This window comes from Melospiza georgiana, chromosome 1 (genome assembly GCF_028018845.1).
Source record: "Melospiza georgiana isolate bMelGeo1 chromosome 1, bMelGeo1.pri, whole genome shotgun sequence".
NCBI classification, from domain to species: domain Eukaryota; kingdom Metazoa; phylum Chordata; class Aves; order Passeriformes; family Passerellidae; genus Melospiza; species Melospiza georgiana.
The window spans coordinates 123258962-123286222 of record NC_080430.1 but is presented as its reverse complement, the minus strand read 5'-3'; the positions used below and the strand labels follow the sequence as shown (position 1 = coordinate 123286222).

At 38.2% G+C, this 27261-nt stretch overlaps 1 protein-coding gene across 4 annotated transcripts in view; it reads left to right on the top strand.

The window, feature by feature from the left end:
• JPH1 (junctophilin 1) overlaps nucleotides 1–27261 on the top strand; it is an 82491-nt gene that overhangs the window by 47394 nt on the left and 7836 nt on the right. For all 4 annotated transcript variants that reach the window (XM_058023312.1, XM_058023305.1, XM_058023290.1 and 1 more), the window contains exons 3-4: nucleotides 7283–7401; nucleotides 24152–24813. In XM_058023312.1, coding sequence (XP_057879295.1) covers nucleotides 7283–7401; nucleotides 24152–24813 — 781 coding nt within the window. The remainder of the gene's footprint in view (nucleotides 1–7282; nucleotides 7402–24151; nucleotides 24814–27261) is intronic.

Genomic DNA, 27261 nt, shown 5'->3' with positions numbered 1-27261 from the left:
ACAGTTCAGAGGTCCAAACTGAAAAAGTTTCTTAGTTTAATGGAATAAGATGTGTGTCTCCAATGAGCTGATTAGAGCCCTTATGTCAGCTCTATGAAATACCTAATGTAAACAGTCCCAAATCAAGTAATCTCACTTCCTGTAAACAAAAGGCTATGTAATTCTTTTCTCAGAAAATGGATTAAAGAGCACTTTGATTACAGTGTCTAATATCATTGCAAAGGCTTGGAAATATCCATCGTTTTCTCTCTAAAATACACCCATAAGGTTTCAAGGTTGACTGTGCCAAAATTTATCTTCTAACCCTGGGAGCAGTTATGTCCTTATCTGAAGCACTTTTCTTCCCCATTATGTCTTCCCCATATTCCACTGTCAGATACCTGGGTGTACACCTTGGCAAGTGTCTTCTCAGTGGTTTTTTTTCCCGTAATGAATAGATAGAAGGCTCAAGAAGTAGAAGGCAAAAAGCTTGTCTTTTTAGATCCACAGTTATTATGTGGTCCTGACATTACTTTTTCCTTCTTGGGATGTGGATGAGCTGGGCATTGTTCTCTTAGTGGTTTTATGGATGCTGGATTATGCTGTACAGCAAAAACAAATTCCTTGGTTTATACTTGATTTTTGTCTCTAAATGTATCAAGTGCACATTAACACTTTCTTTTGCAGTAGTGTGTGGGACCAGCCAGAAGGATGTCATCTGCTTTTGTGCTGCTTTCCACGACCTTCTCTAATACTGGCTAGATTTTTATTTCCCAGTGTTTTGTTTTGGTACACTTAAACACAGTGAGTTTTGGAGTTGCTATGAGTGAACTTCATGTTGCAGTAAGCTGTAGATTACAGTAACTTTAGGTTACAGTAAATTGTCTTGAGGGTTTTTCAGAATTCAGAAGTTGTGTAACTTGCCAGCTCTACCACAGTATGTTTCAGCTTGTATTGAGACATTCCAAAAATGAAATATTAAATAATTCTGAAACAAGAAACTAACTCCTAGGGTAGAAAGCACGTGGTCAGCCATTTTCTTTGATGTTTTCTGCATTAAGCTTTGTAATGTGTCACAGTTAGCTTTTAATCTATTCTGATGTACTTCACTAATTGCATGTAATTTATGCTATTGTTTGAATACATTGCCATAGGGTACAAAATCAGATACCTTAAAAAAAAATAGTCCAAGTATGTTAAATCAAGGCAAACAAGATAAGGTATAGGACCCATAATCTTTACATGTATATGAAGTGTTTGGCAAAATACTTTGTGAAAGTATGATGTCTGGCACAATACACCGTTAGGCTGTAAATCTCTGTGGACATAGACCCAATTTATTTATGCTGTTATTTATGCCTAAAACTGACATTTGGTTTACCAGTCATTAGCCCCTGGTTATGTTTTCAAGTACTGAAAACAGGTCGGCTGTTTGCCAAGTGTAAGGAATTTCCTCAGTTTTTCAGGCATTGCTAACTAAAGGTTAGTATTTTTGAAGTTCCTCTGAGTAAGGACTGAAAAATATGAGAAATTAATTTAGGCTGGGAAGGAGGAGTTTTCAGAAGCAAAATCCATTAGGTGAGGTGATACAGATTGATGCGCCAAGAGTGTTTGCATTATAGACCTGCTCGTGCTTTACTACATCAGACATCACTGGTAGCACCAAGCTAGTCCAGTTAGTGTCTGAAGTCACTTCATAAAGAAGCAGTGGCTGGTTGAGATTAAAAATCAGTAAAGCTCAAAGGAGATTGATAAAGTAAAGTTCGATGAGGGCATATGTCTCATTTTGTTAATTCAGTCTGGAGTTTAGGATCGCTTTAAATTACTTACTGACGTGAAGCTCTTGTATTGCATTATCTATTAGTCAATCTTTTTCCTCTTTCAGTTTCTCCCAGACACCCCCATTTCTTGCTGGTATTCAGCAAGGGACCTACCCTCACTTCTAAGCTATCACAGCACTGAGTTGCTGAGTGTTAGGAAGCCACGAGCTCTTAGGTAGCTCTACACAGTCATGCAAGTATGTATTTTTAATTCGACCATAGCAGAATATTGGTTTTCACCCAGTATTATCACTGAAAGAAGCTAAGAATAACTACAGCACTTGATAAATGCCAGTCTCTCACTTGCAATGTTAAAAAATGCATAGATGTTCTGTATATATTAAGCATTCATTCATGATATATAATATGAGGAGAATATAGAAATAAAATGGGGGCAAGGAAAAAATTCATCTAGCAAAGAACTTCCCTTGAAGTCTTTCTCTCCGGTTCGTTTTACCTGGAAATGTTATGGATCTCTGTACCAATTTTACCAACACTTGATTTTGCAAATTGCAAAGTTTTTCTCTGACAGATAGAAAAAAATGTGAAAATGTTGGAAAGTTTCATACTTGGGAAAAAGCCCCAAGACAATACTCTCTGTTTCCTAGAACAATCACTGCATGTTAGAATTTAGGAAGGTAGGATTGTTTTTAGAGAATTCCAGTTTCAAGAAGGATGGTAATTGGTAGCATTACATACACAATATGTAATGTTACACAGATAAACCTGATACCTGTCATTAATAAAAAATATCTCTTGGGAACTTTATGTAGGTTTGGCCATTACTGATATTTTTATTCTTACAATGCAGAAATCTGTTAATTTAACATTGTAAATATTATTAGTTTATGATAATGTGATAGGAGCATAATTGTGTGTCATATACTTGGCAAATGGAAAGCAGAATTATTTTTACAATTTTAAGAAATAGAAAGCAAGCTCCTGGAAAGCTTTATGCTGGATTCACTGTGTTTAATAAAATCTGAAGAATGAAACAAAGTAAACATATGCTGCTTACATTTTTAGTTGACTGTGAATGAGGCAGCATTACAAGTTCGTTGAAGGATACCATGGAAATACAAAATAATCTGGAGGGTAATGGACAGTTCTAAATGGGTTTTAAATTTAGATAAACATTACATAATGCATTCCAGGCACATGGCATTATATATAAGCATTGTTGCTGCAGAAGGGGAGATAATATTGTTTAAGCTCTTCAAACCTCAGCACTCCTCGTTCAAGTTACTTTCTATACATGAATAGATAGAAATCTGACCATAGTATTGCTGAAAGAGGGAGCTGCTTGTAAGAAGCCTCTGACTCTGTGTTTATAATTTTTGAGTGTAGTTAATATGATGTATTCCTATTTACCTACACAGTGAAACACAGAAAAAAAAGACATCAGTGGTGATACCAGTTGTCCCACAGTCTAGAAAACTTAGACTGCTCTAAAATCAGACCCTGGTATGCAGTGTCTCAGGTTTTTGGTGCCCCAGCCCTCACTCACTGATCACAGGGACTGGTGCTATCTGGTACCTACCAGGTATCAGATATATTGGTATCTACCGGGTATCTACAGGGACTCCACATGCTGCCATGAGGTACCAGGACTCCCCATGAGCTATAGGTACAAATTCCTTTTTAATGTAAGTACAGTTTGATTCCTGCCACAGATACAACTTAATTTGATGCCCCTGTCTCTGTTAAATTTACCATCTCTGTGCATTCATTAGTGAAGTGGTAGATTGTCCCTCTAAATATGAATTTTTTTTGGTAAATACTTTAAGTTTGTATTCATTTGAAAGCTTTCAAGCATGCTTTTGTCACATCATGTTGAATATTAATGATAGTCCTGATTCTTTCCAGGAGAAATACAAATATACCCACACAGTAATTCAAAAGTTACTAGTGTGTATTAGGTATTACTAGTGTGTATTAGGTATTAGAGTGCTGAGAAATAATTTTTTACAAAGAGCCGCCCATTCACTTGAAATAAAAAAATTTTTAAAGGTCCTTTGCTATGAATTAGAATGCAGCACTGCAAAGCAGGTTACTTGTCTTTCTGTACTGTTTTGCAATCTGTGAATTGCTGCCTTCTTTCCTGCATAATTTCTATTTTGCTGCTGAAACATGAGATCAATCCTTCCTGGAAAAAAACCTACCGCAGTCTTTTTCTTGGCTGGGGATAGGAAAGGAGACCTTTATTTTTTCTTGAGTTTTGCTTTCAAGAGTTCTCATAAAGATCTCTAGTCATAGCAAAGGGCATAGAATTCCCTGGAGGAAAAAAAACCAGCTCTCAAGTAGATGGTGGTCGTTCAGTTATGGGTCATTTTGATGTGATATATCATAGACTTAAATTTCTATGAAAAATTGCTGATAGCAAACAAAACTTATTTACCCCCAAAATGAAAGGTAAAGGAACTTTTCCAAAACTGTAGGAAGCCTAAATTGAGCAAATGGATTCTATTTCTGCTTGGATAGTTCTCCTTTACAAATGTTGTCATTCAAAACTAAAATATTTCTCCATAGTTTCTGATAATACTAGTCTGACAGTGTGTGGGTCAGTTCAAGGCAGAATAAAACAAGTACAGACAAAATGTAGTATCAAGCAGTAGTAGCTGTAAGCAAGTCATCTGGAAAACATACAGGCAGATCAAATGTGGAAGACAGAATTTAAAAAAATTAAAAAAAAAACTGGGAAATAAGAAGCAGCAGAAAAATTATTTGAGTCTGACACTTAGAATTAAGTGTGCAAGAAGTTAAATTTTATCTAAGTATGCAGTTGCAAATGGAGAGTTAGCCAGAGAAGCAGCCAAATGCCAAGGTGATAAATAACAAACGATTGCAGGAGTGCAGAGCCTGTGCTCAGGGCAGGCACAGAGCTGCTCCTCTGTGCAGGAGGATCGGCTCTGCCGCTTTCCCGTTGCTTGTCACTTTTGTCGCCGCTCATCAGCGGTGAGGAGGCTGTCAGGGAAGTGTCTCAGCGCAGACATGTGCACGGTCTGGCTGTCGAAGGCCTGCTCAGGAGCATAGCCGTGTCCTTGTGCCTTGCCCTGCAGTGCGGGTCCCGGCCCTGAGGCCTGCTCCGTGCGTCGCTGCTGGGACGCGCCTTGGCACTGCTCGCTCCCTTCGGCTCTGCTGGAGCTCCTCACTGCGAGTGCAAAAGGGGCAGAACAGCAGGAGGTGTGAGCTGAAAAAAGAGGTGTGAGATCAGGCAGCCAAGGAAAGCTATGCTCATTTACCTTCTGTTCCTTTGGCTTCCTCCTGTTGTGACCTGCTCTGCCCAGCTTCATGTGACAAAGTTACACTGGCTTCGTACTCATGTCACCACTCAATTCCTTAACTAATTGATACTGTACTTTTCAATAGAATGTCTGTTTTGCTTCTTGTATATAATAATATAGAAAATTCATAGGCATCAATAAATAAATGTATTATCCTTTCAGTATGTTTTATTGGTGCTGGTTGGTTAGTGTATTAGCTTTTAAAATGTCTGTCTTAGCAGTACCAATAGTATTAGGCTATTTTTTCATGGGAGTAGTCTGGTTGTTCTTTCATCACAAAAAGATGACCAGTGTCTAGTTTATCTATGAGCAGACTACATTATTGTCTCACAAAACAATGTCCCAGTGCTAGGACTGCTTCATTAGGTTTATGCTACATAGACATAATTATGCAGGAGCTAAGAATAGCTCATCTAATTGAAAATAATGATTCTAGAGAAAGAACGTGTTTGATTACTGTTACTAAGCAGGCACATACCATGCACCCATTCATGAACTGCACAGAGCACATATGGTATTACACAGTGTATTTATTTTTATTAACAGTTTCTTTCCCCCATCCTGAGTACAAAGCAAAGGTGTTACAATTCATTTGCTCATTATCTTTTTTTTCTCACAGACCTAGGGGGACCCTCAAGAAGGCAGCATAAGCTAATATTTATCCAGTAAATTATTACAAGCTAAGCTTTGAAAGAACATTCAACATTTATCCCCACACACATTTTAGGGAGGATGTCACTTAAATAAATCTTCTCTGGGCACCACAGATGAAACTGTCTATGTGGTTTTTTTATGTCTGTGTTTATACTAGTGCCCTATGGGATTAAACATCCTTTTAGAAATGCAAAGTCTGCCATACTGTTAATCTCTCAATGCTCATTCTGGTTAATGCTAACGTTTAATTCTTCTTTTATCTAAAACACATAGAACTTTTCTTTATGTCTTGAAAATAAAACTGAATTTTTACAGTGAAGTTGTTAGAAATTTTCATTTATTTAATTCCTACTCATTGCTATTACCAGGCACATGGGATAAAATTTGATGCTATTGTTGTCCTGTTAACTAATTCTTTTCTTACTTCTATGTCAGTTTTCTATTAGAATGTTATGAGAAAAGTCATGAGATCACAAAATTTAATGTATTTGGTTTAAAAATGTTATTAATATCTTTAGAGTCTCAAAATATTCTGCTGGTTTGCCATGTTTAGCTTCCCCTCTGTTCTAACCAGCCACTTCATAGCTCTAGGCTATGTGCTAATGCTGTAGAGGCACAGAGAGATCACTACCATCAGGAATTTTTAAACAGATGACTGTTTGGAAAATAAAGTGGAGAGGGAAGATGGGACATGCAGTGATGCAAACCTGCAGTAACAGAACTATCAGTTTGCAATCTGGAACCAGAGGCCTTTGCAGAAGCTGTTCATGAGGTTTTTTGAGAAATAGGAAGAAGGAAAAAGTGGCAGCAGAATGCAGATTACTTTACCAAAGTATTCCACACTGTTGTCTTGACTTCAGAAAAGTTGCCTTTTCAGATTGTTTTTGAATTTGAAATTCAGAGAGTTACAAGAAATTAGGACAGTTAAGTTCCCATTTCTACAAAAGCCTATTGAAGTGTTAAACACATTTTCCAGGCTGTTCCTTACCAACATGATCTGATTGTGGAAGACATTTCCTATATTTTGGGCTAATATACTTGAATTTTTCCCTTCAGAAATTTCCACATGGCACCCAGCACTGACCCAGCATTAACTTTGAAATGTGGTAAAAGTAGTAGCCTTCCTCAGTTCCTTTGAGCACCATGTGTCCTGAACTCCCAGAATCCTATTTAGGAGTCAGTCTGGTGGCCAGTCTGACCTTCTGTGCACTTCTGTACACGTTCTGGTAACATGTAAATAAACCCTAATCCTGTGTTTTTGTCAGACACTATTCTTTCCCTCACTTTAGGAATTTTAATTACAAGCTTGGGCTGTAAATTGTGTTCCTGCAAATAAATGTGATCCAAGGTTGAACAGGACTGAAGAGCTGAGAGGAATAGTGATTTGATCCTGAAATACTTCACTGATTTGCAGTTCCTCACAACAGTTTGTCTAAGAGTGCCCTGTACAGGATAGTGTATGATGGCTGGGGTCCTTTGCTCTCTCATGCTTGATGCACCTGATGCAAGATCCTCTGCACATAAACTCTTTTCTGCTTTGTACAGAACCGCACATGCGAGAGCTAAAGCGGATGCTGCGGATCAGGCTGCTCAGGCTGCTCGCCAGGAATGTGATATTGCAAGAGCGGTTGCCAGAGAACTTTCACCAAATTTCTACCAACCAGGTAATTGTGGATTGGGGTTTTATGGGTCTGTTTGTTTTATTACAGTGAAAAGATTCTGTTAAGTTGAAGTGTTGATTCCATCTTGAATGTTGTCTTTTATACAGAACTAAGTCATGTGTATGTCATGAGGAATGCACATTGTTCAAGGAGATTTTGTTCTCAGTTGGTAATAATTTGGTGACTTTGTATGAAAACAGTTGAGTGTTGAAAAGTCAGTATCAAGCACATAACTTTGCCTCAGATTAATAGTTTATTCAGGACAGTACCAAAGACTTCAGCAATCATAAATCAACAGAAATTTGGATTAATTCTATAATGTGTTTATTAGTGGGAAGATCTATAGGTTTTTTACTGTCCAGTAGAATTCCTGACAGTCTTGGTTAGCTAAGGGCTAAATTTTGGAGAACGTTTTACCATTAGACATACATAACCTGCAAGAGAATCTTCCTCTGTTATGCCTGGGGGGCTCTGTAGAACATTAATTCTATATTCACAATGGCATAGAATTAGGTCTGTCCCACCTACATCAACATTGCAGCCTGTTTTCATCTCTCACGGGGTTTGAAAAGTTGCTGCAGGAAGAAGCAAAGTTGATTTTGCATTGTTTTTCTGCTGTCTTTCCATGAGGTTCATATTTCTGTGTACTGCTCTTTCGCTTAAAATTGGATAGATAAAATGGAACTCCATTTGCCAGTTTAATGTCTTTTCATGTCTGCCCTTTCTTTCACCTGTCAAATTGAGTTGAGTCATATCTTGTTATTACTTCTCAAGGATCTGCCTGTACTCGCATGCTAATAGAGATTATAGCTCTGAGATTCATTTTCACTTACTGTCATTTTCTGCTCGTCCTTGTTTCAGACACAAACTTACTTAAATGCACCCATATAGTGAATGCAGGCTGTAATGACCCAAAAACGCAAAGAACAACATTCTGCAACATTTTCTGATAACACACCTATTTACTTCAATTTTTAGTTCAAGTGGTCACTATGTATAGCTCGTTACTAAATCCTTACTGTCAGTTACCTTAGAGAATACTTGATTTCTTCTTTATTCCTAAGTATTTGGTTGTAGAGAGAGAATGTGTTTTGGGGTTGGGGGGATTGAGGACCTCTTCTTGTATTAATTTAGTGCCTAAGTCAAGGATTATTCACCTGATTGGAATTTTCATTTCCTTTACCAGTCTTGCAGACTTTCTTTGTACACATCCTGATATAAATTCATCTTTTCTGAACATGGCAGTCCAGAACTGTTGGCAAAACTCAGCAGAACTATTTCCAGTAGTAAGGCTTTACTGGCTTTAAAACAGTATAAATATGTACTTTTCACTGTTGGGAATGACCTCAGTACTACCTCTCCTGTGCATTTATATTATTGGCCCATTTTTACTGCTGTCATAGTCAAGTCTTTTTCATTTTTCATTATTTCATTATTTCATTCTCCACCAGCTGAAGAAATCCCAGTTTACAGCAGCAGACCATTTTGCCATTCTTAAGTTAAGAAGTTATAACCTTAGCCACACAAATAATTGGAGCATTTGGAAAGAAACTACTAAAAAGCTGCCAAACCCTTCAAATAAAGCAATTACTAGAGTACTTGAGTGAAAATGCCAACATCTGACAGCGTGAAATTTGACACCAAGAAATCACCCAGATCAAGAATGTGTCTTTTTACTCCCTGCCACAGGAATTGAAGTAGCATTGCTGACAGATCAGCTGAGATATGGGAGAGAAGGTGTGGGATCTTATTTTCCTCTCATTTGAAACTTTTATTCTATTTACAAAAGAGGAGAGTTTGTTATCTCTTCCTCAAGTGAAGCTGGATATGTGTGCAATGACACAGCCAAGCCTTTCTCAAAGTTTACTTACTCTGTTCTCTGTGTGGAAATCTCTCGTGGTTAGCTAGCTTCTAGCAAAAGATAAATATGTTTTCTGGACTCCAAATTTTGAATTCTCTAATTGTTCCCAAGATAGTTAAATACAGCATATTTCTATACATTTGAAAAAAAATCTCCTCCCATTATGCAAACAACTTTTAAATACCAAGGTGTTAACTAAATCTCAGTTATTTCAAATAAACTCCTGCAGGTTCACAAAATCATTGTGATGATTTCAAGTACTGCCATGCCTGAGATGTTTTCCAGGCTTGGTGTATGGGATACCTTTCTCAGATGCACTTTTTCTGTGTATTACCAGTTAACCCACTCACTTGTACACATACTTGTTTGTTTAAGCATTTCCCAAGAGTCATGCCAAGAGTAACTGGACAGTGTTACTATTAGCTTTTGTCATTTTTGGTAATAAAATAGATAAATATTTCCAAGTATTTACATTCACTCACACAAACAGAAGTAAATATCTGCTTTTCAAATAGCATTTTTCATGTATTTGAATAAAAAGAAGCTAACTTATTGTTTCCTAATAGCAACTTCTTGGTTTTCTTTTGCTGCTTGAGCTTTTTATTTTTACAGTATCTGTAAGTGCTGCTAAAAGGTATCAATAAGTGTTCTGTCTCGTTCTCTGAAACTATAGTTAAGTGAACCTTTCCATTGTACCAAATAGTCTTGTAAATAGGTTATGATGAGAAAGTGTAATTTTTCTCTTATTTCTTTAACTGCTTAGTATGGCAGGCAAGCATGCTGTCAGCAGTAAATGTATGTAGCATATCAACAAGCCTCTTGAAACAGAGACATAAAGAAGTGAAATACAAATACTTCTCTAAATAACAGAACCATTCTTTTTTGTCTTAATGAGTGATCTCTTAATTACTTGTAGCCTAAAACCATTTCAATATTTGAAAACCTTTGATAAAGCTCTTAAATTTCAAGTTCTTAAAAAGCATCTTTCTGGGGCATATAGCCTAGTATTAAGCACAAATTATAATTACAGTGAATATTCATCATCCATTGTACCATGGCAGTTCTTACTTCCCAAATCCTTTCTCTCATGTTTCACCTTTATGTTCATTAAGGCATTCTTCAGAAGCTGCCAAGAGGCTCTACCTTTGTAGTGTAGTTTAAAGGGAGACTAAGAGGAGAACAAAGCAGTAGGAAGTAAAGTAGCATCCAGCAGGTAAGAATAATAATGAGGTACGGCAGAAATCTTGAGATTCAGCTCTCTCAGTGATTGATTGCCTGAGTATTTGCATGTAAGGAAAGCCAAGTATGATTAAAAAGGCCAGAGCCATAGTGTAAGGACTCACAAGGTTGCAGAGAACTGTTTTCCCTGAGTTTGTTCATGCTGTTCTCAGGCAAGACCCTGCTTCTACTTTTGCTGTAGCAGATATTTGGCTAGTGATTAATAATTAGGAGGATGTGTGTCTTTGCAGAGCCCTGCCCACAAGGCTCTACATTTTGTAGATTTAACAAATGTACTCTTTTTAGAGACCATACTTTACTGGCCTTTTTATCAAGAAATAAATTCTGAGAAATCCCAGCTCTGCCCTGTTTATTTCCTCCAGGCATCACTAAACTTGTGGATGTGTCAAAAAAGAGCACACCAGGACAGGAAACAAATGAAACCTGAGTCATAGCCTCATTCAGGGGAGTCATCCAGGGACAGTTTGAGATTTGTCTTCACTTAGAGAAAAAATAAATGCTTTTTTGTGTCTCTTGTAGAACCTAGAGAAGAACAAATGACTGATGGGAATACTGTATCAAAGGTGTAACAGAAAAGAAAGGTTTTTGATACTCAGTGAAAAGGGGGAGTATTGTTCTAGTCTTGCACAAGGTTAGTGGATGCTTTGACTGACACATTCATTCTAAATTCCCAGACTGTCTTTAGGATGTGGTTTTGTAAACACACTATCAGGAGGTAAACTGAAGTATGGACTTGCACAGATTAGACAGCTAAGCCATAATTGTCTGTGTGCATGTATACCCTGCAGCAAATGGATACTGCTCTTTCATTCAGTTTGAATGAATAACATTTGATTAAATGAAAGAAGGGTACAACTACTTTGCTGCAGGGTAAGAGCAGTCTGGGCACTTTACCACAGAGCAGTTAAGGTCTGAAAATTCAGGTCTGAGTTGTTTTCTGGCAGATTATTTGTCAGGCCAGCCAGCTGTCAGATGAACATGCATGGATCACCAAAACAATTCTTCCAGCTTTTGACCTCCTAAACAAGGCATGAGAGAAATCAAGGAGCAGTTTATAAATTAAAGCTGTCCAAGTTTAGAGATGGACAGAATTTCTTTAGGTGAAATATATGAACAAAGACTTCCTAATGATAAGAGTAAGAATTTGGCAAGGTTTACTAGTATATTTTACTATAAGATTTGGCTACTGTTAAAGCTTCAGTATTAACATGCTGAACATTACTAGTTTCAGAAATAAGCATTTTAAGTTTATTACAAGGCAATTTGTAATGGCCACTAATGCCTTAAAGAGGAGCTGTGGTTTACATTCTCTTTTGACCAGTGGTAGATATCTGTAGTGTAAGGAAAAAAACCATCCTTCCCATCTTCCTCTTCTCTGCCATCACCACCTCCTCGAGTTCTCAAAACGCAAACTCCATATGGACAGGAAAGAGAGATTTCTGGCTGATGCTAATTAACTGGAATGTCCTGGCTAAATGCATGTGTGCCAGACCAGAGAGTTTTATTTTAAAAGCCAATTACAATGAGCATTTTGCCTGATTAAAGTTACCAGCCATGCCATCAGTTTGTGCCTTAAAGCATACGGAAGCTCTCTCATTATTCTTAGTCATACAAGAGTCTGTTCATTTTCTGAATTTATTCTACATATGACTTCATCATCCTCACAGATCTGTTACTGGGTTTCTTGCTGTGCCATTTTTTCTCTACAATCTATTGCTTCTATCCTCTTTCCACAGAACTCTGGAGAAGGCTGAGCCTATAGATGTATCCTAATACACTTCTGTTGTATCCAGAAATCAAAGAAAGAAGGTGCATTAAAGGAAAAAGTGCCAATTTCAAGCTTTGTTCTTGTTCTCCCCTTTCTTTTATAAGTCATGTCATACCAGTCTTCACAGCATGACTTCCAGATTTATCACCTGTCTCAGCAAGCCCTGGGTACAGATGCCCCCACCCTTCCTTCCACCTTTTTCCTCTTGCCCAGGGTGAGGGCCATCCAGCTTGCTGGGAGTCTGCCTCCATCCTGCTGCACTGCCTGACACTCCTGCTGGCTCAACCCACTCCTCAGTGTTCCTGCAATGCATCTGGACAGGAGAGCCTGCTTGGGAGAAGGCAAAGCAAAGACAGTTTGCAGAGGCATAGCCTTAATTCTTCAGGATGCTTTCTCAGTCTCTCCAAGATACTTTTGGGTCACATAATCAAATGATTTGCTTAGGAAAAAATATGCCTTATTAGTTTTGAGCAAATTAACTTTTAAAACTAATAACAGAGAACCGGTTTCTTGTAGAAAGATAAAGCTGTTACAATCACTGTAATTTTCACAGACTTGCATAAGTAGTGAGCTAGTTAATTTGTATCCAGATGAAATTCATGGTTGCTTAGTAAAGGCTGCAGGATCTGACTGTGAAACTTGTTGAAGCCAGGACTAACTTCAGTGCTGTGTTACTATCTCAAAGTAACTTTTTGAATTCTAGTCTAGGTGTAAGTATCTAATCTGGCACTATGGGAGTGTTAATTACAGGTGTAGTCTGAGAGAAAGAGGTCAGTGCTTCCTTTCTCCTGTTAAAAATTGTTCATTTGCTCTGAAAAAGAACCATTCCTTCCAGGACACTGTTGGCCTGCTCCAGTGAATTTCTATATTGGTCTGTCATGGTGTCCAGCCAAGGACAAGATGAAGTAGGGTCTATCACATGGGAGTATTATCACAGTGTCAAAATTTCCATTATAAATCCTATTTATAACCATGTCATAAATATTTGTTCCATGTTGAAATTCAGCGAACAAAGAACTGAGAACTTTACTTACAGTGCTAATTTTCAGTCAAGTATGGTGATCTATTTTGAAAGGATTTTATTATACTAGTGGAGATTTAAATTATGTTTAAAAGGTTAGGTTTCTCCTGTTACACTTTTAACATGTGATTCGGACCATTAGAGAAAAATAATCTTTGCAGCTGTATTCTGTGTTTGTCAAGGCCACAGAAATAGATGGGTAATGTAAATGCCCTTTTATTCCAAGTAATTTTCCCTTAAAATTACTGTAAGGAGTACCTGAAGGGCTGTAGGGAGATACCCAAAAATGAAAAATCTAATTCATAATATAGACCTGAATAATGTAGAGTAATGTTCAGTATGATGTGGAAGACCATGTTGAGAATTTGGAAGAGATGAAGATTTCTGCCTATTAGTTCAATAATAGTGATTCATTCAGATTATTGTCTGGGCAGGAGTAAAACCTGGAACTGAAACACAGCCAGCATGGAATTGGTATTTTTTGTATGGTGAAATTAAATAGAATGAAAATTGTAAAGGAAAGGTAGAGAGTCCAATAACAGAATAATTGGAGGGTTTTGCCTTGAAAGTATGGTTTGAAAAGGAAAGAAAAATACGGCTGAATTAAAAGGATGAATCACAGATGTTAACAGACGAGACTTGTTCCAGAAGAGGAGAATGGTTGCCTGTGTAAAAGGAGGGTAAGAGTAGAGTACTGATACTGAAATGTGTCTAAGAAAATCGCAGAGGTTCCTCAAAAAGTATCAGATAAAGAGCAGAAAGTATTTTGCCAAAGGCAGTTGCCAAACTGAAGAGTATGAGATAGATTTGGAGGAGAGGAGCAGTAAATGGATACTGCAAACTTAGAGTTTAGAATTGAAAACTTAGACCACTAATGGGAAAGGAAAGAAATGACGCTGTGTGAGGTCAGAATGGTAAGTGGCATGGTGAGTGGGGTTTCTCCTAAAATACAAAAGAATAAGAATATACTGGAAAGAAGCCAGATTTGGATGCAAGACTAAGCAGCTCACATACCCTAGTTTTAGCAGAATTAAATTGATTGTTATATTTCTCCAGTTCTGGCATTTGCAATGCAGCAGTCACTCCAGGCTCTTATACTTTATAATTAATTTCAATGCTAGATACAAGAAATTAATTTTGCTGGAAGTGTGGTACAGCTTAATGAGTACGGGTTTTGAAAAATACTGAATTAGCCCTCAACCCTCCAAGAAAATTAATAAAGCCATATATTTCAAAAGCAGTAAATTTCAAGTCTCTTTATTTTACTCCTGTTCATAATTTCCAGTGTATTTTCTATAAATACAAGGTGATAAAGGAGAGTTCTAAAAAAATTAAGTCTGACATCATATAATATAATCATGAATCCCTTAGAAATATCTGGAGTTTTATTTTAAGGTAGTAATGCATCTCTAGATCTGTAGAATCAGTGGAGTCTGAAGCTGTCTAGTTTTTCCATGTTATTTCACCTATCTGTATCTATGCCTGTATATTCAAAATTAATGTTGGTTGTTTGCTGACACACCTGTATTTACTGCCTTTCCGGTTTTGAGCTTTTTTGGAAGATATTCCACAGGCATAGGAAATGTTGACATCTACAACCCAAGCCCTGAGTGCGTATCCTAGGCTCTGCTTTTTTCTGTAGTGGAAGAACAGAAGGGTGTTCTCAGAAAAACAGGCACTGTGTCTTTATGAAATAAGGATTTTAAAAGAGGTAAAGATTAGAAGAGCTTTGGCAAAAAATTCACTTGTTTTTTGAATTTACTGAAAAACAGTTCTTAAGGCCGGCTGACAGACTTGGCCAGTTGGAGAGCAGACATGAACCTGCTCCTGTTAAGGTCACTTGCCAAAGTCCCATGGAGCAGGATGATAGCCATGCACTTGAAATGTGATAAGAGAAGTAGCTAATGCCCTTCCAGGCTGTATATACAGAAGCACGTCATGGCGAATGGTCCCTTCTCTGCATGATCCCAGTGACACTGAGTCTGAAATACTGTGCAGAACTTTGGGGATCATCATGTCAGAAAGATCTGGACATGCTGGGAGAAATGTAAAGAAGTGTGAATTCTACTGAGTAAAGACAGTTATTATGCCACATTAACAGTCTCTCTCTATATTTAAAATTCATCTTCTCAGAGAATATGCACTTGCAATGAGAATAGGATTACAGCCTTTCACTTCTGCCCATCATTTAAGAGCTTAAAAAAACCTACTTTTGCAGTTAACAGCTGCCCCAGTGAAGTTCAGATGAAGTAAAGTAGTCTCTAGGTTTTCTGTGAAAAAGCTAAAAATTTACCTTCTCAGTTATCGCCTGTTAGGCAGCCTGCAGGCTTAGAAGCATTCTAGTAGATTATAGTGCATGTGTTATTTGGCTGGGATCATTCACATTAAATACAACGTCTGCGTATTATCTACCCTGGAAAAATGAAGCCTGTCCTAGATACAGAAGTCATATGCATCACCATGTAATCTTGACAGATATTTTTTGAAGTTCTGTCAGTATTCATCAACAGAAATGCAGGGTAAGTAAAGCAAGCCATAATTAAGATTGCTGGTCACAGGCAGTTTCTGTGTCCATAAGATGATGTGCCAGTGAGGTGAGAGATAGTTGTGCAGCACTCATAGTGCCCTCTACCAGGTAAGATAAATTTGTTCCATTTTCCTGATGGTATTGAATCCAGAAGTATAAAGGCTTACAGACTGCTATGCAGATACAGTTAGGAAATGTTGCCCTGTTTTGGAAATACCACAGCTACTTCAGTCACCTGCTAAAGCAGTTAGAGGAATGGAGCAGAGATTGGGTACATAAGAATAAATTAATTGTTCTTGGTGCTGACTCCAGACAGCTTTTGAAATTCATTAGTGTGTATGTGTCTACACTTCAATGATGCATTTATAAACCTTGAGAGGAAGAAAATCTTGTTTTTAGGGATTCTTTTATCCTTAATGATTCTTTAGATAACGGATAATACAAAAGTCCAAATTGCAAAAACACTATTTAGGTTCTGTATGCAGGTGTATTAATGGTAGGGTAACTCAAAATAATTTCAGATTTGGAGGAACTGACATGGAGAGAAGAGGCAGTCTGGTTTTTCTACTGGTAGAAATTACATTAATATCTGTTTCATCATCCTACTGCTAGACTCACAAGGTTGTGATGTTACCTATGATGTGAATTGCTTGGCTGAAGCCCTTTTCCTTTTCTGTTGCCATTGCTGTTGCTGGCAGCTCAAGTGTGCTTGAGTAGACGCTGTGATACTTTCCAAAAGCATTGTGAGATAACATGGTGTCATATGCTTTTCAACAAATACCTGTGCAAAATGCAGAGACACTGGCAGTAAAGTAGTCAGGTCACACCAAGAACTGTATTGTGCTGTGTAAATATCACAGCAGAGTAAACACAGAGACAGAAAAACTTGAGTTTGGCCAAAGTCTGTGTGTTTCTCTGTACGTGGGGCCAGTAAATAAGTAACTCAAGGCTTTTGATCTCAGTCTAGTCCATGTCAGGAAGCATTTGGTGGGGGTTTTGAAAAGGCTGTGTCATTTTCTTGATGTCACAGTCAGGAAAATAAAACATTGGCAGATATTTAAAATATGGTAGATACATATTCTAGCAAAACTATGCAGAAATTGTTTGGGGTACTGCACAAAACTGTTCCCTGAGCAGGTATAAAGTAGCAACCTTGATGTGCAAGAATTTTGTGGTTTGGGTTCTTCTGAACAAGATACTTAATAAGCAATTTCTACCAGTAAATACTTTCTGTAAGTCCTTATCTTTACTTACCAAGAAGGGAAAGTTGCATTTCCATTTCCTTTGAAGCCTGCTGGTATTCAGTGATGCTAGCATTTAATGTTAGCCCTAGGTGGACTAGGACTCCTTGGGAAGATATTCTGACTTTTACATTGCTGGATGATGATGTGGCTTTGTCAGGTTGCGGCAATAATAAAACATCACCTTATATCCTATCTTATACTCTATCTGTTTGTCATATGTTTTGGTCATGTTGGTAGCACATGGTTTCAAAGACAGCAGGCTGCCAGATCAAATCAGAACAGTTCCATAAACTAAACGCACGTAGGCATCAATCTCCGTGGTACTCATGGATTTAGTGAGTAGGTGTTGGCACGTGCTAGCTGCAGTCTTGCCTCCAGTCCAGCATGAGGAGGAAGACCACCAGCAATACTGCTTAAGGAAGCAGCAATGCTACCAACAGAATGAGAAACCCTGAAAGTGTAAGCCAGAGAAAACTTCAGCAAAGGGATGATATCTTCAAAGAAGGAGGAGTAGGAAATGAATATTTTCAATTAAGAGTGAATTAAGAAAGATTCTAAGTAATAAACATTATATTTTGGAGTATTTTTTGGATTGTGGGAAAAGAAAATGGACTCCTCTCCCTCTTGTTTGCATTGTAGTTTGCTTTCCTCGACCACCATGATACTTCCGTGCTGGTATATTTTTAAGGCAGCCAAATGGAATTTTAAAATTGATCCAGGAAAGATTTTTTTATTTGCCCTTAGCTAGGGAAGCTGCTTAATAGCATTTAAAATGCTGGTCATACCTCACCAAAATGCAGTTGCCATCAGAGGCTAAAAGTTAAATCAGCCATCCAGACTTGGGTTTCTTCTGCATTTCTCAAGACAGTGTCAACAATCCCTTCCATTTCAATTTATTTTTCTCTTTTGTGACATGCTTTATTTTTAAGCCTTAGGTAATGTGGTTTTTTTATTCTCTAAAGCGTTCTCAAGTAGAGTTAAAGAAAGTCATTATTCCAGGTGGCAAAACCAACTTCAGATGCAGCTGAAACAGGGCAGCCAGGCCTGCCTATGTGTTTTTTAATTAAGGAATTCTTAAAAAACTTATCCATGCATCACTAGGAGTATGACAGTTCTCATGTTGCTGCCCATTGACCCAACCATGGTAGAGCTGCACTATTCCATGCCCTACTGCTGGATCACTGCATCACTGCACACAACCTGAGTGAGAATCTCTTAAAATACCATTAGGAAGACTTTCTCTACCAGGAGAGGGGTCAAAGACTGGAACAGGCTGTTCTAGAGAGGTGTTTGATGGCTCAGGATTGTCAGTGTTCTAGAGATATTTGGACAATGCCCTTAGTAACAGGCTTTAACTTTTGCTCAGATCTGAATTAGTCAGTGACATGGACAAGATGATTGTTCTAAGTCCCTTTCGACTGAAATGTCCTGTTCTGTTCTTCTCATACCTAAGTCAAGCAGAACTGTTCTCTCAGAGCCCTATTGCTCTTTAAGCACCTTGCCTTATATCCTTTTATTTCTCTGGCAATAATTTTTAATTTCCAGACCTATTCAGTCCCAGTTCAGTCTACCAAACATTACTAAAAACATAGCCATATCTCTGCTGCAGTGAGTTCATCAACACATTTTGCATATGGTATTGTCCAGCCCTCCATTCAGTGGGGCTGAATTCAAGCCAGCAGCCTAGTGCTTAAGAGGGTTTTTTTTGGTTCCCTGTTACCAGTATAACCACCAGAAAATTAAGAACAAAACAGAGGAAGTACTAATGATATTAATTATAGTTCTTCTCCCTCCTTTCATATCTCCCTAATAAAGAAATAATAATAAACCCTATCTTTCTAAAATTTACTGAATATAGTTATTTGCACTTCTATAATGACTCACTGAATCATTTATTTTAAGAGATTGATAATTGATTATTTATATTTCTTCACCTACATTTACCATCCTGAGGAATTCTTTTGTACTGGATGTCCTATCCTTAGAAAGCCTAACATAAGGAAGAAAGATCCTATATTAATTGATCCTCTGATTTTTCACTTGGCTTTTCACAATTTTATTAAGTTCATCAGAATAGCAAAGCAGTCTTACTGTGAGAGCGTACCTATTGTTGCTGACAGTGACATATGAGAAAACCATCAAAAACATCAGAAGATAAACCAAATTGTTTTCACTGCCTTATTTCATGAACAGTATATATCAACCTGCAGTGCCAACATAAAGTATACACTTTCCTTTTTTGGTACAGTTCCTTTAAATACAAAAGTCTTAAGCTTTTGCTTCAACCATCTCATGCTCTGGATTTGTATTAGGGTATAATCTGCAGTAAGAAACTTATTTTTCATTTTTTATTTCCTTCTCTCTTTGAATGTTGATTTGGTAGATCAGCTCTCAGCTTTTTCAGCAAGAAGACATTTGTGGTAGGCCACAAACTTATGGCCAAAGTGCTCTGTGGAGTTTTCATTACTCAGGAGGCTTACACTCCTTTCCTAGTTTTGACAAAGGCTTTCTCAGCACCTTTAACTTTGTCAAAGATTTAGAAAAACTTTAAGCATGTTGGTACTTTATTCACAGCCGAGCACTAAATTCAGAAAAGTTATTCAGATGAAACATATGCTCTGGGTCATTATTTCCTTTTGGGTTAACTTCCCCTTCACTAATATGGGCTATTGGTATAAGCTTTAGTTTTTACTTCTAGGCTGTGAACTTTTCAGATCAGGAATTCTCTCCTTTTTTTGTACAAATGTTGAGTAGTTCAGTAAAAAGAGGCCTCTAATCTTGGAAAGTTTGCATATAGACTGCAGTGTTCTGGTTGAGCAGGTAACTTTGATTGTGTCACCATTACCCCACAGACAGTTGTTAAACACTATAGTGAAAATTGAGCATCTTTCCATTAACAGTTCATACATGTGAACAAAATTAGGAGGTGAGCTATATGTTTCACATTTGGAATTTATCTATAAGCACAACATGAATTTTCTCATAATGATGAAATTACAGCTTTGTTTCTTATTTGGATTACTTTTTAAAACCCTGTCTATTTGTTAACTCTCTGTGTGGCACTAAAGATAGGTTACATCTCATAACATGTACCAGAAATAAGCATATGTTTATCTAATAAGTACTTCTAACATACCTTGAAATTGAATCACATCACTCAGCATCAGTAGTACTTTAAGTATTATATTCTTAAAAGATTATGTTCTGGAGCCTGCATTAGTGGCATTACAGTCTTCTTTTGCTTTTAGTAGATAAAAAAAATTGCAATATGAAATGCTTATTTTGCCTAAATTGGTCAGAATGGTAAGATATTTAAAAAATCACTGATGCAATTTCATGTATGCCTTTTCCCTCACTATCCTAGATGTGTTCTACCGTCCCTCTCAAGCTTCAGATTTCATTCTCATCTGATGAGGCACAAGGTCTCTTCTCAGCCTTCTTGGGAAGCAGTGGCTGCATTCACAGTGTCCTGCAATATGACATTTTCAGATGCTCCTTGAGCCACAATCCTGCCACAGCCCTATGCTGCCAGTATGTGTGCCTCACTAGGCCATGGGGGAAAGCATGTGGCTGTCACCTCCTTAAAAATGCTGTGGCAGAACCAGGGCATCCTTCTCTTCTCATTTACAGGGCTGGCCATGCTGTCACATCACTTACTGGAGCCCTTCCAGGAGGAAGGACATATTACATAAGAAATTCACAAGAAATCCTGGATTTAGAGCAACCATGAGTGTATCTTCAACCAAAGCAAAGCTTCCCTCACCCCACAGCCATCACTGAAATGCTGTTCAAGCTGACCATCAGGCTGTGTGAGACTCTGTGCACACATCCACACAGTCCTTTGGCCTTCAGAGGCTATTCTCCCCAAATACTGCCTGACACACTTCAGTGGTGCCATCCACTTGCTGGCATCACAACAGGTGTGTGAGCCAAAACCACCCTGTGGCTGACCTTGATGGAGTAAAGGTGCATCAATTTTGATCCAATGGTAGCACAGCCAGCCTGTCACCATGAGAAAACACACAAGTTCATCTTGCCTTGGTTAGATAGCACTTCTTGGTTCTACATTCCAGACCAAGTTCTCCTTAGGCATTCAGATGTATCATATCTAGATCTACTGCTTGCTTGAACTTCAAACTGAAGAACCAGAGTGCCGTGTTTATTTCCTGGTCAGATAATGCCACTTTACCCTCAAATTCTATTCTCTACCTCATTAAGATCAGCCAGCTAAGAAATGTTACCCGAAAGGATGTAAGTGACTCGTGGCCCTTGGTTCTTTAAACTTGTGCTGTAGATTGCTCTTATGATGAAGGACTCCCTTACCCATGTCTGTAGAGTCATGTCTTTAACAAAGGGGACAAGTTAAATCCTGGCAGCTCTTAGTTCTTGGAAGGAGTGGGAGCTGAGTTCTTGCTGCTTGGAGTCAGTGCTTGGGACAGGTGCACAATCCAATTGTATTGGATAGTGGAACAGATGTTTAAAAAGAATTTGGACAAAGGGAACTTCAGCAAAGGGCCAAGAATTTCAGTGTTGAAAAGACTTGCCTGACAAGACTGGAGGCAAGGGATGTATCTCTAATATCCATGTGTGATGTTATGGGGGTGGGAGGGAGGGCTGCTGTGCTGTGCTAAGGCAATGGCTGAACATCTGGTAAGACACCCTCAGATGTTACTTGGATACAGCACTGTCTGATGGAGCTCAGTGTCACATAGCATCAAATATTTCCAAATACCCAGTGAAAGTGTGGCATTGTTAGCCTGTTAAAACTTCTTTGGGAAGCTCCAGATTATATTTTTGTTTTGCTTTTAAGTTTTTTACTCTTCACTCCACTGGTCTCTTGGTGAGACTTGGGCAGCTGAGACCATGGGTTCCCTTCTGTTTTCAAAAATTCCAATAGTTTGTAGGTCTCTTGATGAGAGGGATTTTCTTTGGCCAACTTTGGGAGGCTTTTAGTTGGTTGCAGGAAAGGGTGGAGAGGAATGACATTTCTGAAGTAATTTCTGATGTCATTTTCTGATGTTTTCCTTATGAAAGTGTCTTCAGTTTGTCAAGTGCTGTGACATATTAGTAAAAGTCAAATCTTTACATAAAGGAGGCAGTGCAGACTTGTCACAGTATGTGAATTTTCAGAATTTAGGCAGCATTGTAGGACTTAAGAGATAGTGTTCCAGTTGGATGCTTTAGCCACAGCAGTCATAAAGAGCAAGCTAATGTGAATATAGGTCTGTCCATAATGAATAATCATGGCAATTTGACAGCTCCGTGGCTTGGGCTTAAAGATTAGTCGGAGCTCTTTTAGGTATCCTTTTCTCTTTACACCCCTAATTATATCTAATGTGAAAAGATATGAAAAATAAAGTTTATGCATGTTAAACCCCTCAGCATTACCTTATGTATATCAGCAAAGATGGAAGAAAATCCCCGACACGATGGAGAAGTTTCTGAATGGTGATCATACCTGTAACTTTATATATGGAAACTCTTAATTTGTGTTGTGCTGGCTTTCCCTTTTACCAGGAAGATTATAAAAAGCTGTGAATCAAGCCTCTAGTTCTCTCCCTCTGTGCAGGCTTAACTCCTCAAAACTTCCTCCTCAAATGTCATTTGAGAACAAATCCTGGCTTGTCTGTGTCTAGCCTTCTTTCTTAACAGCTCCCTGTTTCCACCCCTGGTTTTCAGATATGCCAAAAATGTTTCCTGCTCAAAAGACCTTGCATGCCGAGTAATTCTTCATCTCAGCAATGCTTACTTACCAGATGACTCAGTAACTTCCAAAAGCTTCATGCTGCTCTTCCTTCCTCTCATCCTCGCACTGCGTAGATATGCATATGCTTCTGGCATCTGTAAAAACACTGTATCTGCCTAGCACAGTTAGAGCCTCCTCTAAACTCAGAAGCAGAAAAATGTGTGCAGACATTCTTCTCTGGGCACAGAATTTCTCTATGATTTAAAGCACAGATAAAGGCTCACTTAGAGAAGGGTAAAGAAATCAAAGGAAAATTGTGGTGCTAGCAAAGATAGAAGTGAAGAAACAAGTTGCAATGTATTTTTCAGAAGCCATTTTTGAAAATGCAGGAAGATTGTCAGCAGTTCTTGGATCACAGAGCTCCCCAACTTCTGACTTTTTAGGGAAACTGATCCTGAAATCTGAAATGTGACCTCTAGGAAGTAAAGTAGAAAACATTGCCTACAATGCATACAGATTTACAGCAATTTTGTTTTTTCAGCAGTGTTTGATGAGGTCTTACAATTAAACAATTAAATCTGAGAACCAAAACTTGGAGCAGAGCATGTCAGCCAGTTTGTGTTTATGTTAACAGCTGTACAGACATGCACTTCGATAAGTGAGTCCTAGTAGTGAGTGTGCATGCGGGTGTTTAGCTAGAATTTGGGGAGAGGATGTTCTTCACACTTGCTGCTCTGTATTTTCCTGGTAAATGTGAAAGAATTTGTATTCCTGCCTTCTAAGCAGGAATTGTATTAGTGACTAGAGTGGTTAACCTGGGTCTTCATGTGGGAGTGACTGGTTCTGGGAGACAAAGCCAGCATGTGAGAGTTTAAGGCACTTATATGTGTACGTAAGGCAAGCTGACATTCATCCAAAGGGGGGAAAAAAGCTATTGAAGCCCTTTTTCCTGTAGCTTACAAGAAAAAAAGAGACATTTCATTCTCATGGTTAGCTACATATCAAGCAGGTGCTCTGATCATGAGAAGTTAAATCAGTGAGGGTAATCAAGCAAAACATACCTCAAAACTTGCCTCTCAGAAAAGGAATGGTAGGTGATGTAAGGTTAGACAATCTACAGTCACTCAGACTTTACTCAGGAGCAGTTTACATACCATGTCCCTTTGAAAAGCTGAAGATGTAGAGTGACTGAGCCAAGTTAGTAAGTTGTTCCAACAATTACCAAAAAACTACAATAGCTCCTGTGCCTGAGCAATTTGGAGTAAATCACTGTGGATGTCAATGAACTGTTGGCAACATATACCCCTGCCTGCATTTTAGCAAGGCAGTACAGTCTGACATCCCAGTGCAATAGTTTCACTGTGAACTTTGTTTTGATCTTAGTATTTCTGTTACACTGTTTTTCAGGCCCTGATTATATCAAACAAAAATTTCAAGAAGGAATGGATGGAAAAGAAAAATCCGAAGAAAAAGGTCAGGAGAAACCACCCTCCCCAAAAGAGTCACCTCACTTTTATCGAAAAGGTACTACACCCCCTCGAACCCCAGAAGCAAGCCCAAGAAATAGTCCTCCTCTCTCTTCTGAGACTTCTCCTTCAAAACAACTGAAAAGGCAAAGCTCCACTTCTGGGGCAAGACTCAGTCAAGAAAAAAAGCTTTTAGCAACTGAGAATATAACACCCACGACTAACAAGCCTTTATATTCAAAAGCACCAGTGAAGGAGGAGGCAGCTGGGAAACACCAGCCAAAGTTCTCAGCCCAGCACAATGCCAGCAGCACAGAGAATGGGGAGCTGCATGGTCACTACCATGGCTATTACGTAAAAACAAATCCAACAGCGCTTCCACAGGAGCTCAGGGAAGAAGATGAATATGCCAACCCTTCACCATCAACCCTTGCACGGATACCACCCTCTCAGAAGCCAAGTCCTGCTAGATCTGGGGGTAAGCCAGATGCCAAAGAAAACAAGCCTGACATAAAAATTAAGAAACCAGAATTTGCTGCACCAAAGAACCCAGCTAATAATGAGTCCCATTCAGCAATGGAGAAAGAAGTAGGAAACAGCTCGGTAAGTACTACAAGAAACATTTTCACTTTCACTGCCCTTGTGCCCTCCAAGTGCTGAGCTTTGCAATCTAAGTAAGCACTGTCAAATCTTCATCTGGATACAGTCTGCTAGCTAACACACACTTCACCTGGAGTGAGGAAGAAATATTCCAGTCTGGAATAAGCAGTTTTTAAAATACCCTTTCAGATCAGTGTGACTCTTAATTTCATTATTATTCAAAAATAATAAAATTATCAATAGCTGGGCAGAAAAGGGGTGATGACTAATAGCATTTCTATTTCATGTTAGAAGAAAAAGCCAGGCTATGAAATTCAGAATCTCTGATTATGTTTCTGTGATTTTTGGGCCAAGAGAAACTCAGGAAATCATTAGTTTTGCATACTAAAGTTAGCCTTTAGTGAATGAAGAGTTCTAGATAATAGTTATAATGTTTCTCTTTTATAAGCATTGTTTCTTTCAGTCATTTTTGGTGGTACTCTACAGAACAAACAGTGTGTCATTATTGATGGGATAAACAGAATGACCCATTTAAAGAGATCCAGATAGCCTAGTACCCATTGCATGCAAAACACTTGAATAATCGACATCAGACTTCATTAATAGTAAATCTAGATAATAAAGAGGGAGAGTAATTTCCCACCAACATGAATTGGAAGTGATCTTGTCAAACAAGTTTGGCATCTTCAGGTGTGGCAGAAGAATCGTCATCTCAATCAAGAAGGTCACTTGATTTGCTTTTACATGGTCATGTATTCTGACAAGGAAAACAGACTAATGCAAAGGCTAAATGTCACATTAAAAGAATTTTTTTAAACTGACTGATGGGTCTCAAAAAGTAATTAGAAAACCATCAGTTATTTGATATTATTCTGGTGAGGTCATTCTTACATCAATTCTGTTACTCTGATCACATTCTTGTAACTGACATACAAGAGGGCATGAGAATATTGTCCATGAAGTTTGTAGAAGACCAGGAGAGTGGTCTGTAATGAAGGCAAATACAAGCTCATGCAAGTCAACTGCTGAGAAGGCTGAAAGTATAATTATCCATGGCAGCACAGCAAAATATAATACTGTATATGAAAGACAATTTTTAGAGCATGGCACTGCAGAATCAGAACTAGAAAAGGTTGGTGGGTCAGGAGCAAGAGAGGCAACTGAACATGAGCTCCCAGTCTGCTGCTGATGTTCAGAGATGCTAATATAATCCTTAGATTTGTCAACAGAAAAGATTAAGCAAGAGTACATGGGAGCCTGTTCTATCTGCTTTTGGCACAGGTGCAACCACTTCTGGGATAAAATAGTGTCTTTAAATCAGGGATTTAAAATGAAAAAAAACCTTGAGGGGAAGTCACACAAAGAGCTGCAAGAATGATTAAAACATATCTTACAACGAAAAATTCAAGGCACAAAAACCCCCGATGTACTAAATCACTTTCTGTGTGTTTTATAAAACAGTTTCCCAGGCTAACAAGCAAATGTGTCAGAAGATCCAACAGCTAAAGATTCAGAAAAAAGTCTTGTTTTAAGTTGATTTTAAGGATCTTGATTAAATGTGCCATCAGTTGTCAGATGCCAGGGTTTTGGAACTGAGTAGTTTGATAATGAGCATTTTGCCAAGATGATATTCTCTAGTTCTGCTGGAAGCTTTTATTCTGTGTTGTGCGGATCAAAGTAAATGTTCACAGAGGTTTTGTAATCTGCAAATCTGTATTACAGCTGATATCAGCCCTTTAACCTTTCAAATCTCACAGATATTATTCCTATGTAGGGTAACACAAAGCTGACAGGCTTGTAAATGTTGAGTGAGCATGTACAATTTTTAAGCTGAATTGGAATTGTTTTTTAGCTCTGGTGAAAATAAGTCACTAGAAATAGTCCTTATTTTTCCTTCATTCCAAATAATATTTTGGAGCTGAGGGTGGCTTCATCTTAACAAGTAAGCTATCTGAACAGCAGTTTATTTACCTTCTAGAATAATCAGGATAAGGACCATGACCCTGCAGCCTGTTATCACAAAAGCTGTAAAAATGATGAGATATTGTGCATTAGCTGCTGTTTGTTCACTGATACTGCAGTTGTATCTGTGAACTCCACTCTAGGTGACTCTACTTCATTTGTCGCATCCTAATTGCATTATTCTCATTGCTAGCATTCCAGTATGGAAGGAAAGTAAATTTTAGGAATTGATTTTTACTGTAACAGTATCTTAAGATGTATGTAGATGTATGTGGGTGTTTTTCAAAGATTCTAGTCTTCTATATGTGTTTGTAAATTTGCCCTTATAGATTAAATTTCCTACATGCTTATTTCTTCAAAATGCCGAGAGTAAAAATGCTAAACTGATTAAAGCAAAAAAGAGTGGCCTACTGGCCCAGCAGTCTGAGGGAGAAACAGTACAGAATGACTCTTAACTTTGCTGGAGACTTTTCATTTTCAGCATCACCT